Consider the following 17790-nt stretch of genomic DNA (forward strand, 5'->3'; position numbering starts at 1 on the left):
TATGAACATCCTTGAATCTTTCCTCTATCCACCTTGTCATCTCCTTCCACAGCAGTGTTTAAAATAGAACATTTGATTCAGGGGTCTCAAGTCAAGTTTATTGTCATCTGATTGTGCAAGTATAGCTCAATGAATTAGTGTTCTCCAGTCCTCAATGCAAAACATGCAGACGCATAACAAGTCATTACTCACATACAGTCAAACAATGGATATGCAAGACATGTATTCATGTATACAAATGAATCAATAAATATTGTTTCATGAATATGAGAGTCTCTTGTGGTGAGTGCGAGCAGGGTCTGATACCAGGCACATGAATGATATGGTTTGCCCATTATAGAGTCGCAATAAACTAATATACCATTGGTATTTGAGACTTCAGCTACCAAAGTTCTTGCCTTTAGATTTACAATCCAAGATGAGGAGAATCCACTTCCAACTTCTGAACCCATCTATCATCCTCAAAGTGCATGTTTCGACTGATTTATTTCACTAGAATTTCCAAATGTTTCCTTTGTCAACTTTTTTTCCTGATAACATCTTTGTGAAGACCCCTGGGTGGTCCTTGCTATGTTCAAAGCATTATGCAAACACAAGTTGTTCTTGAATCTACCTCCATTCTTGACGAGATTGATAGGTTAGAAAAAAAAAAGATCTGTGAATAGATTTGGTCTGGAAGGACAGAGGTTGCATGGTGTTGGGATGCATTTCAATTTGAGGCTCATTCTAATATCAAAGAACATGTGGCCATCACAAGCACTCATTTCCTTTATCCTTGGATATACCTTGCCTTTAGAGCAGGTACGGAGAGATTTGGAGGAAACACCTTGAGAGAATAGATGATGTGAGGATTTTTTTTACTAAGCAGGAGAGTTGGGAACTTTTCACAATTACAGAAGTTTCAGGACAAAAATCAGATTGTTTTGGGGATGGATTCCTTCTCTCAGAATCTCCTGAAAATTCGGACTTTTCCACGCCAATTGAAGCAGGATCATTCAATGAGTTCAGGTCCAATTTTGGAGGGGTCAATGGTTATGGATATTGAATACGAGAAGTTGTCTGAGAAGGAGTTGTTACAGAGGTTATGTGCTATTGGAACATTTGAAAGTGATAACTGTTGGGCTGAGAAAGAACATTCACAACTGGCCCTCATTTTTAAAAAAAAACTTGGATTTTGGAGGAAAGGTGGAAACCAATCGTCAAAGTAGCCACAGAGTGCTTGGTTACTGTTTTAGTAACCAGCCCCATACATAGGTGCATTAAATGGATTGCTTGCTTAAATTGTTGAAATAATGCTGTAGCATTTATTGATTACTATCCTATGGAAAATTAAAGGTGTTTAGATGGCTCATTAAATAAATAATGAAGCTTTTACAGAAATTGTCCATTGAGCAATATCCTGCAAATGAGTGATTAAATTTCACATGAAAAGGAGCACAGTGAGAATCCAGGATTCTCATTAAAGTGAAGGATGACAATGCTCAGGTTGAACCACTCGAGATTACACCCACGTGTCAATTTATTGAAAAGAATGCTTGGTAACCTTAATGAAAGTGTGCAATAAATAATGGGCTGTGGTTATTTTACTGCAGCATTTGTAGATGTTTTCTTTTAGTGAATACAGAACAGACCAGTGGATGGGGATAGGCATGAAGAGCGCAGAAGTAGCAAAAGATGCAAGTGTTCAAAGCTTCATTGTAGACTCGTGAAATACAACTAATTGCAGATGCTGGAATCCTGCGCAAAGAAAGAGAAGCTGCGGTGGCAGTAGGTCTTGCAGCATCCATGGGTAGAAATGGACAAAGTTTCACGTGTATCGAGACCCAAAATATTGTTTGTTCGATGTTGATCCATCTTTTATATCTACAAATTCTAAATATATTTGGTAGAGTAATTTAACCCATATATCTAGATAGCCCAGCTTGGAAAAACATTATCACTTTATCTTTACTCCAGTTTAAATATTTGTCCAACAGGTTTGTGCCAGTTTTTCCCTTCTCTTAAAGGCTCCTCTTGCTTTTAAGTTGAACTGCTACTTTCTTTCCGTAAAGAACTGATTAATTTGCTGCATGTTTCCTTTTTCCCCTCAATAATTTCTTCTGGGATTAAGTTCAACGATCTATCACTCTCTCAATTTCTCCAAAATTCTTTACAGGATTTATGTTGAAAGATGTTTGATGCAATTTGTGGAAGTGCCAGTTAGGGAGGAGATGAGGGATGAGATAGACTGAGTGAGGAGTGGTTTAGAAGCAGGTTAGGGAGGTGATGAGGAACTGGGAGAGAGGATGGGAAGATGGAAGAAATGATGGGAAGGTAATCAGATTTATTGTCAGAGTAGATACAAGGTCCTGAGGCCTCAAAGTGTTATGGGCCCAGAGGACCCCAAAACCCAGCAGCAATAGAAATTCACCAAGACAAATGGTTACTTAAACAAAAGTTACTTTTAATTATCTTTAAACATGAAAACAGGATCAAAATTTGACATATTACTATTAACTTATTTAACCTAACTTAATCCCCTTCTAATTCTAAGCGCACGTGTATGTAATGTATATATAAGTTAGGTAAAGTTCTTTGATTCACAGTCCAATCTCACCTCTCACTACTTTAAGTTCATTGGTATCAGGCAATTTTTATACCGTGCACAAAATCTAAAATTTATGAATTTCACCAGGCTTTGGTGCTTGAAAGGTGAATGGTTACCGCTCAGGAAGGTTCTTGTCAGATTTCAGAGAAAGATTTGTTGTTCCTGGACACAAGTGTATCCTTCTAATCAGCCACATCAGTGTCTTGCCAAAGAAACTTGTCCCATCAGTGTTTTCCAGATGATAATCTCTTTCTTTCAGGTCACCACTGAGTTCCTTTTTGTTTCACTTATTTCAAGTGAAACATTATACAGCCAACCATTTCCTCCTGTATGGGCTTTGACAAGGTTGAAATAAGCACTCACAACCCATCTTCCAAATGGGGTTTTTCCACAAACTTGCCAGCTTGTCCTGTTCCAGTCCCAGCTGCTGCTGCTGACTGTAGAACCAAATTCTCTCTCCCCCTCCCTCTCTCTCTCTCTCTCTCTCTCTCACAGAGAAAACCACATGACCATCTTAGAACAGCAAACTGCCCTCAGACTGTGGCACTGGAGCCAATCTTCTGAGGGTGTTTATCTGTTGCTTTCAAAAACAATAATCCATTAATCTACAGCATGTCCCATTAACAGCTACTTATAAAGTCCTTATAGGCATTCTTGAAAGTTTTTGCAAAGGCACACGGAGCCTGGACTGTCTGGCTTGAACAGAGCTTTGGCATTTTAAATGAGATCTGTTTTGAAGTGTTTGTATGTGACCTACACCAAAAAAAAACTGTCACAATTTATCTCCTTTAAAACATACAATATAAAATATAACATAGTCTGTCATAGAATGAGTCAGGTACTTACTGTGGTCAAAAGTTGTATGTGGGTAATAACCGTCTGCCTAAATTTCACTCTCAAAATTGGTCCATAAACTTCAAGTATTACACGAGTATCAATTGTGTATGTTTTTATTATTGTAGTTTTATGAATAAATATTATTACATACATTTATTTCTTATGCATGTATATATATATATATATAAAATTTTAAAAACAAAATGTGCGTGTAACATTTTTTTTTCATGTCTTGCGGAGATGAAAAAGAAGGTGGATGGGTCAGTAAATTTGCATGTGATACAAAGATTGGTGGAGCTGTGGTGAGTGTCAAGAGTTTGTCAAAGAATACAAGAATACAACAGGATATATAGATCTGGGCAGAGAAAGAGAAGCTGGAAATTAATCTGGACAAGTGTGAGGTGTAGCACTTTGCAAAGCCAAATGTAAGGGAAATGTGTACAGTTGAATGGAAGAGAGATTTGGGGATCCAGGTCCATAGCTGCTAGAAAATGGCTATGCAAGTAGATAGAGTGGTAAAGAAGGTGTATGGTATAATTGGCTTCAATGAGTGGCGCATTGAGCATAAAAGTGAGAAGGCCATGTTGTAGTTCTCCAAAATATTATCCTGTTCTTGGAATACTGTGTCAATATGGGTTGCCCCATTGCAGGTAGGATGTAGAGGCTTTGAAAAGGGTGCAGAAGAGGTTGAAGTGCCAGTTGATGAAGTAGACAAAGACGATGTGGTAAAACAATAATCATGGCTTTCACCAGCAGAAACTCATGGTACAACAATGAAAGACAATAGGAGCACACACAGTAACACTAAGGGAAGTGTCCTTAACAGTAGAGATAATGCACAGCCAATGTTAGCACAGCAAGGCTCACCAGAGGGGAGACAGACAGCCCGGCAGACATTCACCACAGTCTACCCCAGCAAAAAAAGGGTTAAAATCAAAAGGACAGCTACTAGGAAAGACTAAAGCAAGCGATACATGGATACCATGTTTGGCATTGAGAATACTCTAACAGCCAAAATGCGCCAGTATCTAGCAAGCAATCAAAATATAATGAGATGTTTTATGAATATATCAGCCTATCAGTTTGTTTATGAATTCTGGTGCTTCTTCTCAAAACAGGTGGCTCCTTTGCAACCTTGGGAACTGGTACAGTTCGTGGGTCTGTAGTGTGGGAAGCACTGACTTCTGGACCCACTCCAAAATTGCCAGCTTGAGGCAGTGGAGCCTCAGCATGGCCTGAAAGCTTACTTGGGGGTCACAGGCTGGGGGGGGGGGGGGGGGGGAGATGAGCCCAATCTCTCAGGCTCACACTGAGTAGAGATATGAAGAAGGGGCGAACCAGGCGAGACCATATCTCTTAGGTGTACAGTGTCAGTACACCTGTCTGGGAATTTAACATGAGCGTAGTTGGGGTTAGTATGCAGTAGCTGAACTGGTTGAACTAGGAGGCCTGTTTTACATGCCCGAACATGGCTCTTCAGCAGCATGGTTCTAGACTCAGATAAACAGTCCATCACAGTTCCTGATTTCCTAGGAAAAGCAAACATACATTCATGAGGTGTTTGATTTGTTTCAGTACACAATAATGAACAAATAGAATGTAATGCCTCAGGCAGCACCTCCTACCACTGGGTAACAGGGTAACCATGTGTTTTTAAAGCAAGAGTAACAGTCTTCCAGACTGTAGCATTAGCCCTTTCGATCTGTCCATTACCCTGCGGTTGTAGCTCGTGGTATGGCTGGTGGCAATCCTCTTTCGTAGCAGGGCTTGCCGCAATTCAGCGCTCATGAATGCTGAGCCCCTATTCGTATGAATGTAATTGGGAAAACCAAAATTGCTGAAAATTCTGTCAAGTGATTTAATGACAGACGGTTAAGAGACGTCAGGGCAGGGTATTGCAAAGGGAAACCTGGAATATTCGTCAATTACAGTAAGGAAATATACATTTTTGTTGTTGGAAGGTAACGGTCTTTTAAAATCTAAGCTAATCCTCTCAAAAGGTTGGATTGCCTTGATGAAAGTGGCCTCCGGAAATTTGAAGTATTGCGGTTTGCATTCTGCGCAAACTGGACAGCTTTTAGTCAGTTTTCTGACTTCTTCCAGAGAGTAAGGAAGGTTGTTAACCCTTATGTAGTGGAAGAACCTCATGACTCCTGGGTGGCACAATCTACTATGGATCTCTTTTAGCCCCTCCAGCTGAGCACCAGCAGCAGATCGTGACAATGCATGAGAGAGATCATTTAACCTGCCTGGTCTGTACTGGATCTCATAATTATAAGTTGAGAGTTCTATTCACCAGCGTGCCATCTTATCGTTCTTGATTTTACTTTTGTGTTTAGTACTGAACATGTAGGCTACATATTTCTAATTAGTGACAAGAGTAAATTTTCAGCCAGCTAGAAAGTGTCTCCAGTAGCAAACAGCTTCAATAATTGCCTGGGCTTCTTTTTCAATGGCAGGATGTTTAAGTTCAGGTCCACGTAACATACGGGAGAAGAATGCCACAGGTCTGCCCTTTTGATTAAGGGTTCCTGGCAAGGCACAATCTGAGGCATCAGTTTCCACTTGGAATGGGACATCCTCGTCAATGGACGAGAGTGCAGCTTTGGCAATATCAGCTTTAATTCTCTCGAAAGCCTTCAAGGCCATTGGAGAGAGAGGAAAAGATTTAGTGTCAAGCAGAGGGTGTACCTACGTGGGGTAGTCCCGAACCCATTTTCAGTAGTAGGAAAAGAATCCCATACACCTTTTGAGGACTTTTGCTGAGTCTGGAGGTGGTAACTTCTTAAGGGGGGCCATTCTTTCTGGGTCGGGGCAGATTTCACCTTTGCGGACAATGTAGCCCAGAATGCGTAGCTCTGTTGTGTTGAACACACATTTGCCCTCATTAAAAGTAAAGTTACGTTCTTTAGCTGTTGCTAAAAATTTCTTTAAGTTGTTGTCGTGCTCCGCCTGTGTTTTCCCACAGATAGTGACATTATCCAGATAGGGAAACGTACCCTGTAACTCATACATCCTAACAATCTTATCCATTTCCCTCTGAAACACAGACACACCATTAGTGACCCCAAAATGTACCTTTTTAAATTGATATAATCCCCCATCAGCCTCAAAAGCCGTATAGGGCCGTTCTCTTTTCTTAATGGGGATTTGGTGATAAGCTGCTTTGAGATTGATAGTGGAGTACACTTTGTATTGCGCTATCTGATTAATCATTTCATTGATGCGTGGCAAGGGGTAGGCATCCAGGTTCGTGTAACGGTGATTGTCTGGCTGTAGTCAATAGCCAGTCGTCTCTTCGTGTGATTTTTCACGACTACCACTTGGGCCGGCCATTGACTCTTACTAGTTTCAATTACTCACTCTTTAAGCAGTCTCTGGGTCTCCACTTTGATAAATTCACGATCCTCTTTGCTATAAGAACAGCTCTTAGCGGCAATCGGCTGACACTCAGGGGATAAATCACTGAAAAGGGAAGGAGCTTTGATCTTTAATGCGGACATACCGCAGTAACTAGCGTGGGGGATGGTAAGTGTGGGTAGTGGCCCACCGAAATTTAACACTACATTGTTTATCTGAGATTGAATATCTAACCCCAGTACCACAGGGGTGCAGAGCTCCGGCATAATAAATAGCCACACATCAGCCAGGCAATGTCCCTGCAATTTAAATTAACTACACTTGTCCCATACAGTTTTTATAAGTTCACTACAAGCCATCGATATCTTTCAATTCGCTGGATATCTCCACAAATTTAAGGCTCTGGCAACTCCCTCATGGATGTAGCTGTCAGTATTCCCCAAGTCTATTAGACAATCAAGAGTCTCACCATTCACCTCCGCCTTCATAGTTGACCGTTCCAGTCCGTAACATCCCCTAAGCTTTACAGTCAATTGAGCTATCACGGGGGATCTCACCTTGTCGTTGCTTGAAGTCGATTCAGCCTGCTCGTCTGAAGATTCCCCCTTTTCTCAGTTGTCTTCCTTTCCTGCTGCTCCAGGACACATTTCCTTGATGCTTCTCTTCTTCTTCTTATCAATGGGAGTACTTTTCGCCTTACACGCTTTAGCAAAGTGGCCGAGTTTCCCACAATAGCTGCAGGTAGCAAATCAAGCCAAGCACTTCTGTCTGGGGTGCTGGCTCTTATCACAGAAGTAGCATTTTTCAGGAGTTCACCCTTTTCTTTCCTCCGGGTTTCAACACTCCTGGATGTTTCCTTTTTGGTTTCTAGCATTTCACTGGACCGCATGGCACTTCTCAGTGTTTTGGCTAGAGTGACTGCCCGGTTGTAGGTTAAGGGCTCTGTCTCCAGCAGCCTCTGTCGGATGTAACTGGAGTCAATCCCGTTGACAAAAGCATTGAGCTTCAAGGCATTGCGGTGTTGTTGCACATTGACTGCCCTGACATCACATTCGTTTGTCAGCGAGTCGAGGGCCAGTGCATAGGCAGCGTCACTTTCCCCGGGTTTCTGGCATCTAGTCAGCAACTGGTGTCGAGCAAGCACCACATTCCGCGGCCCTGCATAGTAAGCAGTCAGACGTTCCCGGGCTATAGCCAGAGTGGTAGCTCCTTGCGTTACGGAGAAAGGGACCTCACCCAGCAGAGAGTTCAAGTGGCCCCACTGTATCGCCTCATCGACCACGTTGTGTCGAACCATGTAGTAATCAAAACAAGCAAGCCACTGGTTGAAAATTTCTCTGGCCCTTGGCGCAGACTGGTCGATCTGGTCAGCTGCACTGGCTTGAGTGCTGCATCCATTTCTGCTAATAAAATTGATGTGCCAGTTGATGAAGTAGATGAAGACAATGTGGTCAAACAATAATCATGGCTTTCACCAGCAGAAACTCATGGTACAACAATGAAAGACAATAGGTGCCTATACAATTATATCCAAGGGGAGTGTCCTTAACAGTAGAGATAATGCACAGCCAATGTTAGTGCAGCAAGGCTCACCAGAGGGGAGACAGGCAGCCCAGCAGACGTTCACCATAGAGGTGTACCATGATGTTGACTTGATTAGAGTTTATGAGTTATGGGGAGAGATTGGACAAACTTGGGTTGTTTTCTCTGGAGGTAGGAGTGACCTGTTGGAGGTGTATAAAATGATGAGAGCCACAGATAGAGTGGCCTGTCAGAATCTTCTCCCAAGAAAAAAGTGTCACACACTAGAAGAGGGAAACTAGAAAGTCTGCAGATGCTGAGTTTGTGCTAAATACGTAAAATGCTGGAGAAACTCATCAGGTCCGGCATTGACCATAAGAGGCAAAGATATATCTTGATGAAGGTTTCAAACCCAACATTTTGGTTACATATTTTAGCATGCAGTGGACGCTCCAAAAACTGCTGGGTTTAAGGTGACAGAGAGGAAGTTTAAGGGAGATGCGCCGGGCAAATATTTTACCCCGATTATGGTGGGTGCCTGGAATGGTTGCCAGGAGTAGTGGAAGATGCAGGTAGAGAAGTAAGATTTAAGAGGCTTCTAGATAGACACATGGATATGAACTGGATGGAGGGCTATCAATGTTTGTTAGGGGATGAAAGGCCTATTTCTCTCCTAAATTTTGTGTTGTCACAGCATATTAGGACAACTTGTGGCAGTAGATATATAAAGAATAAAGTTAAAGGAAAAGGTTCCATTATTGTCACATAATACTACATTTAGTATGTAACATGAATGAAACTCTTTAACCTTTTTCTACTATCAGGGAGACCCCTCACAAAAACCTACAGCATCTGGTATTCCTAGGCTGTCTCCCCTCTAAGTACTCACCAGGCCTGAGCCTGCTTAGCTTCTGATATCAAACGATCTCAGATGTATTCATGCTATTAGTTGCAATCATATCTTGCACATGAACATACTTTTACAAATTTGAAGGCAAACAGAGCAACATAAATACCATTTACTCAGCAAAACATTTCCTGACAGTGATGTTGCAGCAGCATATAAAGAATTAATCAAAATGCCAAAAATAATGTAAATCAGTGGCATGCTAAACACATAAATGTACCACCAAAAATGACACTGGATACACCACAGACACTTGGCAATTCTTGATGACCTGAAATCTGACTTTACCTTGAGAGCAATCCTCCACGAATGGAAACTGACAAGGCCAATTTAAGTGATGACTGAGAAAAGGTGAAGAATTACAAATCCTGCCTCTGACCATAGTCAAGCTGACATAGAGGAAGACACAACCAAACTTGAAGCAGCTCGCACCAAATCAACCACTACAACCACAATAGAATGCATTTATTAAGCTCTCCTACAGTAGTAAAACATTCCAAGGCATTTCATTTTTGACATGATTTGAACTATACTGTGTGGCATAAAAGGATGAGTGACCTAAAATGTAATCAAAGTTATATATTTGAACGGAAAACAGAAAATGCTGGAAATACTCAACAGATCAGGCAGCATCTGTGTTGAATCAGTATTTCAGGTCATCGACCTTTCATCAAAAGCATGAAGAAAGGCAACTAGTGAGGAAAATGAATTCAAGTGTTTTGGAACTTAGCACCAGAGGCCACCAAAAGCGGAATAACAAAATTTGTGAAGGATAAAAATATTAAAATGGAAGATTACAGAGATGGAATGATAGAGTTGACTGTAGAAACAGGCCCACCAGTTCATGGTTTCCATGACAACTTATTGCCCAATTATGTTCATCTGATTTGCCTGCATGAGGGTATATTTTTCCAGGTTATTTGTGGGTGGCATGGTTAGCGTAGTAGTTACAGCGCCAGTGATTGGGACCCCGGCTCGAATCCTGCACTTTTTTGAAGGAGTTTGTACAGTCTCCTTGTGTTTGCCTGAGTTTTCCCCGGGGATCCGGTTTCCTCCCACCATTCAAAACATACTGGAGGTTTAGGTCTTTTGGGTGTAAATTGAGCAGTATGAGCTCATGGGCTGAAAGGGCCTGCTCTATGTCTAACTTTAAAATTTAAAGCCTCTTGAACCTGGGAATTGTATCTGATTTTGGAGAACTTTGAACTGGAGGCGATCACAGTGAAAGGTAGGATTGGGATCTTGGAGGAATTTGAAAACAATGATGTGATTACTTGGGAGCCAATGCATGTCAGTGGGCACAAGAGGCAATGAGTGAACAGCACTGTTCAAATCTAAAGCAGTAAGATTGATTTTCCTGCTTAAGCTATCTTGATATTTGCTACCATATAAAAATGCTTTGGGACAGACATTTTAATAACAACTCCAGAATATTTTCCTATGTTAAGACAGAATCTATCATGAAATATTTGCAACATCGAACTTAATCTTCCTTCCAGCAATAAATACCATAGATGGCATCTCATAACATTTATTATTTAATCTATCAATGTATTTTTTCATTTTTTTCTCCCCTTTACGCTTATTCAAATTCCTCTACAAACACTCCCTGTTATTCACCATAGACACTCTCAATGTAAGCATCTTTCTTTCTGCTCTTCAGATTGCACACTTGCCTTAAATTCGAGTTAAGTCTTGATAGTGAGCAATTGTTCATAAATATTCTACAGTCACTCTGCTGCTTTCATAACTATTTGCTGGACTTTTATAATAATCATAGGAATCCATCACTTCTTGAAAGAAAGGCATTTTCCAATTCTTTCTAGACTACAAAAGCATATTCGTGTGAACAAAGCACAGTGGTAACCTTCCACCTACCCCCCTACCCCCACCCCCTACCGTCTCATTAACCTATTGTGGTAGCCTGGGCATTTGATCATTGTCTTTAGATTTGGATACCCAGTTAAGTTACTGAAGATAATGTCTGGTGGCAAGACAAAGATAGTGATGTCGATTCACAATGACTCCTATGTAAGTGTTTGCCTTGCCTCATGTGCTCAATTGTCTATCTCATTGTCGATCCTTGCATCTGATGAAATGGTGCAGCCGAGATAGGTAAACTGGTTGACCGTTTTGAGTTTTGTGTGCCTGATGGAGATGTGGGGGGGGGGCTGGTAGTCATGGTGGGGAGCTGGCTGATGGAGGACCTCAGTTTTCTTCAGGCTGACTTCCAGGCCAAACATTTTGGCAGTTTCCGCAAAGCAGGTCGTCAAGCGCTGAAGAGCTGGCTCTGAATATGCCTACCACTACGCTAACCGTGCTGCCCATGTAGGTTAATTGGCCATTATAGAAACATAGAAGATAGGAGCAGGAGTAGGTCATTCGGCCCTTCGAGCCTGCTCCGCCATTCAACGAGATCATGGCTGATCTTAAAGTTTAGTACCCCGTCCCCGCCTTCTCTCCATAACCTTTAATACCCTTATACTGAAGAAATATATCTAATTCCCTCTTAAATATATTTAATGAACCTGCCTCTACTGCCCTCTGTGGCAATGAATTCCACAGATTCACCACCCTCTGGGTAAAGAAATTCCTCCTCATCTCGGTTCTAAATGGTTTGTCTATTATCCTCGAACCATGGCCCCGGGTTCTGGACTCTCCCACCAATGGAAACATCCCTTCCGCATCCATTCTGTCCAGTCCTGCCAGAATTTTATATGTCTCTATGAGATTCCCTCTCAATCTTCTAAACTTCTCCGGGTGTGTAGACATGTAGAATTTAGGATAAAGTTGATTGGAATGTTTCTCTGCAGTAGAACTCTGTGGCTCTCACTAATTTTCATCCTCATTTTCAAATCCTTCCATGGTCTCTCCTTCGGCCCATTGTTGGCTATGCGTTCGGCTACCAAAGTCTGAAGATCGAGAGTTCTCTTCCCAAAATTTGCCATCTATCTTTCCCCTTTGAAGATAATAGATAAAATCCTCCTATTTCATGAATGGCTTGAGACATTAGCTTAATATTATTGGAGTTTAGAAGAATGACTAATTTGAGATTCTTAGTGGTTATGATGGAATAGATATTGTCTTGCTTCTCCTGGTGGGAGAACCTGAAGCAATGGGACAGATTACAAGATTAGATGGCAGCCATTTAAAGAGCTTGTTCAAACAGAGGAAATTACCTATCCCAGAGGATAATCAAGGATAGATCATAAGGTTATTTCAGGAAAACAGATATTTTTTTTAAAGATTGGGGAATTGAGCTTTGGCACACAAGAGACAATGAGGCCTGGTGGCGATCAGCCATGGTCATATTGAGTGACAGGATAGATAAAGCATTGAGTAACAAATTATTGCTTCAAGATCTTCTGTACTGAGGCTGGGCTCACCATCATCACCCTGAATATTCTTTCATGCCATTAAAAATAAATTTTCTTTTGATAATGCTCCTATGAATCACCTTGGGACTACTTTATTAAATAAAATGCACTGGGTAAATGGAAGTTATGTGGTGGAATGAAATGCAATTGTAATCACGTGCACTCTTCTTTGAACCAATCTGATACTCTGCAGATGTCACATAATCAGTGCACGCATCTGCACTGCCTGCTTCTATCGGTCAACATTAGAGTGACTTGAAGCAATCACTTGTGAAAGAAATGCCGAAGGAGTAGTGATGTACCAGCAGCACTGACATATTCTCACCATTAAACAAACAATAGCAGACCTGCCAAAACCTGCTCAAATAAGGTCTGAAGCTTCCAAAAGTGAATACTAGAAACCTAGGTAGCCTTAGAAATGGCAAGATTGGAAACCTTTTTGGGACCTGTAATGAAGTTGGCTTATAAACTGTGGACAATGGACCTTGAATTAAAGTACTGGTTCAGAAGCTAAAAAAGACCCAGAAAATATTGGAAACCCTTAGCAGGTTAGGCAGCAGCTATGGAAATAGGGAAAAAAAAAAGAGTTAATGTTTCAGGTCAAATCATGCACTCGCTCATTTACAAAGGCATCTGTTTTGCCAGCACCTGGATTTTTTTTCACTTTTGCACTCTTCTCTGACTTTGACCATTTGTTCATCGTGCCTCAACCCACTGTGCAGCCTTTCAGGCTCTTGCTATATCTGTATTTTGTCTCTCTGGTGCATTATCAGCCTCATTACTGTCTCACTCTGGCTATGTCTTAGATGCCCAGATCCTAAGCTTTGAAATTCCCTCCTTAAACCTTTTAGCCTCTCCGCCCATCTGCTTCAGATCTGAGGCTTTGACTGAGGCTTGCTTTAATTTTCTTTGTATTGCTCTTCATTGATACTATAAAGAAGTGCCTTGGAACATTCAACATTAAAAGTGCTATATAATTGCAATTAATATAGTGGAATTAGCTCCCAAAAGCAAAATAAAAATCTGACTTGAAAAGCAAAATGCTGCAGATGCTAGCATTCTGAAATAGAAGCAGAAAAGGCTGAGAATAGTCGGCATACCAGGCAGCATACGTGGAGAGAGAAAGTGAATTAACACTTTGTGGTAATGACTCTTTGACAGAAGTAGAGAAGTCACAAAGCAAGAGTGTCTTTAGCTGCAGGAAAGATGCAGAGAACTTGGGAATTACCTCTGATAGGGTAGAGCCTCAGGATGTTTTTAGTTACTAGATGCAGGAAGAAAAGTGTGGCATGGTTGGCGTAGTGGTTAGCCCAACGTGTTTACATTGACAGCAATCAGGGCCAGGGATCGAATCCTACATTGTCCGTAAAGTGTTTGTACATACTTTCCGTGTCTGTGTGGGTTTTCCCCGAGGGCTCCCACCATTTGAAACCTACTGCGGATGAAGATTAGTTGGGTATGAATTGGGTGTCATGTACTCGGGCTGAAATGGCCATACTGTATGTCGAAATTCTTTAAAATCTAGAGTGACACAATAAAACAAAAGAAACCACTGGAATTGTAAGATGTCGAGCACATCAATTGCAGGACATCTGAAACAAAAGGTGACATGAGAAAGATACATCAGGTTAAACAGCATCTGTTGAGAAAGAAAAAACTCAGTTAATATACAGGTAGATATATAACCAACAGTCTGTCAAAAATGGGAAAAGCTGTTTTTCTGAATTTCTAGAATTCAATCTTAAGTCCAGAGAAGTACAATGTGCTGAGACCGAAGTTAGATGATGTTCCTCAGAATTGTGTCAGCTGAATGGTTTTGGATCACTCTACAGAATTATATATAATTATCTTCATAGGTGTAAATGATCCAGGGCAACAATTTTTATAAATCTGGTGTGGAATTATGTCTACCTGTTTCTTGACACATCAGGGAACAATACTGTGCACTCTTTTCCTGTCTGCCATAGGAGGGAAAAAAAAAACAGAGCACAATTTAATGCCCAATCAATGAAAATCACAAAATAAGCTATCCATCTCAATTATTATCTCTGACACATGTACATTGTCACCTGGCACATGTTCAAGTGAGAAAGATTAGAGTTTACAATAGTGAGAATTTTTTTTTTATTAACAAGCACCTTAGGAGGTTTTACTGACTTAAAGATAAACAAAAAAACAAGTTGTTGGCAATTGTCTGTGAATCATTGTTCACCTAAAACTATTTGGACATGAATTGTTTTGGAATATAATGATATGAATATTACTTTCTTATTTAGGGTGGCCACTCCAAAAGTTACATGGTATTACCATGTACACACACAGTGTGTTTGCATTTGTTGTTTTTTGCAATACCATTTAAATGAATGCCCAATCAATGAATATCACAAAATAATTATATATCACCCTCTTCTTATTATATCATATCATATATAATATCATATTATCTATTACTAAGTGGAGATGGGGTTTGAACATAACTTGAACAAGTGATGCATCATTCTTTCTCAGCCATTGATAACTATAATGTGGTGGGATATTTGGATGAATATCTTGGTCACCACAATTCCAAAAACTGCCCATAATCTGATGTCCAGCCAAATTAAATTAGTAATGCCTTTCAGATGCCACAAGGTTGATAGGTGTGGATAATATAAGCAGTTTTCTCTAGGTAATCAAATCAGTGTTGCATTTAGAATACAGCTTTAATAATTGACATTTAGAACCTTGATTTCCAAAGGGAAGCAACTTGACCTTTGCAAATGACTTTTCTTTCCACTCCGCACAGGCGGAAAACTGGTGAAAATGGTGTTCACAGTAGGCAAGCAGCAGAAGCCTTCGTTCTCCGTGTTGGCTACATGCACGCTTGTGAAAAAGTTCTTAAAATTGCAAAGATTATTCCTGGCCACAAAATCCAAAATGCCTCGTAGGCAAGGGCAACGCCGTGACTGCAAGCTGACAGGTGCCAAAGTCAACAAAGTTTCCAAACTAAGCCAAGCAGTTAAGGGCTTTCGAAAGCGCATCAATGACTTATGGCTTGATGCTCGAGGAAAAGGCACATTTGACAAAAAGAGAGGGGCAGTCCAACACACAGATGTGCCAAAAGACATGATCCTAACATGGGAGGAAGAGAAAGTGACCCCGATAGTCCATCTTGTGCAACATGGACCTGATGCGTCCTGTGACTCCAGTGACTCTGGTGAGTGTACATTGTTTTGTCAAACCCATTGTTGCTTGCCTTGACCTTGGCTAACCATTAAGCATGCATTGCCATCATCCTGCAAATGATCTTTCAAAACATATGTAAAGTGTGGTTTTGCTCTGTAATTGAACGCAAGCTGCCTTGTGTCCAAAGCTCTGCTGCAATCTAATTCTTCAGTTTTTGGATCACCTGTCATCAGTTCAGCTGAACGTTTGTTCTTTTATCTCTTTAGATGAGTACTGCAATTCAGGACATACAGAACCAAAGCAGCATCAAGTCACTGTGATACTGGAGGAGAAGGTATCAGCCCAGACTCAAGCACTTGGATTGCTGAAGCAAGGTACAGAGACTGATGAGGTTCCACAAGGTTCACGTGAGCAATGCAAAGAAGACTCTGCAGGTGGACAACGGAAATCAGCCTCTTACTTGAAAGTGCCCCCCTCAGAGCAATCCAGACACCACTGGGCACATCAGCCAGAGGCAATGAGAGCTGCCCCTTCTTCTGTTCCACCAAATTCTCATAACAGACATGAGGGGGAGCTGTGCCCCTTATGTCACAGGTTAGATACTTTGGTGAGCACTGTGCAGCGTGGATTCAACAACATGCACAGGGACATCAACACATTGCAAAATGCCTCACAGTATCGTGGGGCACGGCTGTCTCAGAATGTTATGTCTCTGGTTGGTGCCATGCATACTCTGGTGAGATTGCATCATTTCTCCATCTTGCCCCGTCGGGATGTGGCTATTCAGACCTCTATTGTCCTGAGAGAAACATGCCAGGGTGAAAATAATAGGGCAGCATCTAATGACCCCCTAACTACTTCCACTGAGACAGTGGTGGCACCCACTAATAATGTCCAGCCAATTAGTAACGCAGCTGCACCCGAAGACACAGTGGTTGAAGTATCAATTGATCCTGATGGTGACTCTCCTCAGAGTATGTCCATGGAAGAATCCTCTCTAAACTCCTCAGACAATGACTGGTGAAGTCATTAGACTGATAATAAATTGACATTGTATTGACTAGAATTTATCTACTTTCTCTTTCTTACTGTACAGTTGGATTTAAAGTTACATTATTTTCAACTTGGTGGTTCCTGGAGTTTGTACATTAGAATAAAATAATGCATGCAAAAAAAATTACAGGGATTTAAATTTAGGGTTAGCTACAAAGTCATGAACTCATTGTCCTATACTGTATCATGTATTTAATCAAAAAAATGTCTTCATTTATCTGTATTATTTTGAAAGTGTTTTTCACTTCCATAATTAATGTTGCTTCATATAAAAGAATATGTGTTATTCATCTTGTGTCATTGCCTGCTGTTTGTTTGTTGTTGGAAAAATTGGTTGTGTTCTTCTGCTTCCCCTCTTTACCGTGCATGGTGTGGAATAAATAATGTCTCCGCCATTCTTTGTTCTGTGTGTGCTTTTCATACCCAAGGTGTTTCCCATCTGTTCAAGTTTTACTATAGGAGCCTGCCGGCAGAGGTTGAGAACTCCAGAATTCACCGTCATGTGTCTTCCACCCTCTGCTACATTCCTGATTTGGATTATTAACAAAGCATGCAGATCAGATCACACCATGACAGAGACATCATATTGTTCATGGACAAAGCATGTTTTAAATTTATCCTCTTTTCGATATAATGCAGTAACCAGCCAGCATGTGTTCAAGTAGGACAATTCAAAACAGTTGTTAATTTGATAGATAAATGTATCTTAAGTCATTAGTACAAATGTGCCTTTCATCAGAGCTGCAGGTAGAACAATATTTAAAGATTCCCCAAATAGATTTATGGCCCTAGATACTCTGGATGTTGTGTTAGAGAAATTACACTTTTATGCGATTCAAAAGTGACACTCACTATGCTTTCAAGTTCTACATATTGCAAAATGTTTATAGAGCTCCAGCAAGCTGCATTAATAGAATTGAAAGGCCTTCTCAAAGGTACATGATCTTTCCACTTCAAAATGTTGGCGATGAGATGATCTAATC

General features: G+C 40.8%; 1 protein-coding gene across 5 annotated transcripts in view; it reads left to right on the forward strand.

Moving 5' to 3' along the window:
* Positions 1 to 17790, forward strand: part of LOC138739109 (protocadherin-9) — an 852748-nt gene that overhangs the window by 530856 nt on the left and 304102 nt on the right. For 3 of the 5 annotated variants that reach the window (XM_069890593.1, XM_069890592.1, XM_069890594.1), the window contains 2 exons: positions 15375 to 15785; positions 16021 to 16820. The exons of the other annotated variants lie outside the window; for them this stretch is intronic. In XM_069890593.1, coding sequence (XP_069746694.1) covers positions 15375 to 15785; positions 16021 to 16778 — 1169 coding nt within the window. In that variant the 3' untranslated portion in view covers positions 16779 to 16820. Of the gene's footprint in view, positions 1 to 15374; positions 15786 to 16020; positions 16821 to 17790 lie in introns of those variants that run through there. 5 annotated transcript variants of the gene reach the window in all.

Source organism: Narcine bancroftii, chromosome 7 (assembly GCF_036971445.1).
Source record: "Narcine bancroftii isolate sNarBan1 chromosome 7, sNarBan1.hap1, whole genome shotgun sequence".
Classification (NCBI taxonomy): Eukaryota; Metazoa; Chordata; class Chondrichthyes; order Torpediniformes; family Narcinidae; genus Narcine; species Narcine bancroftii.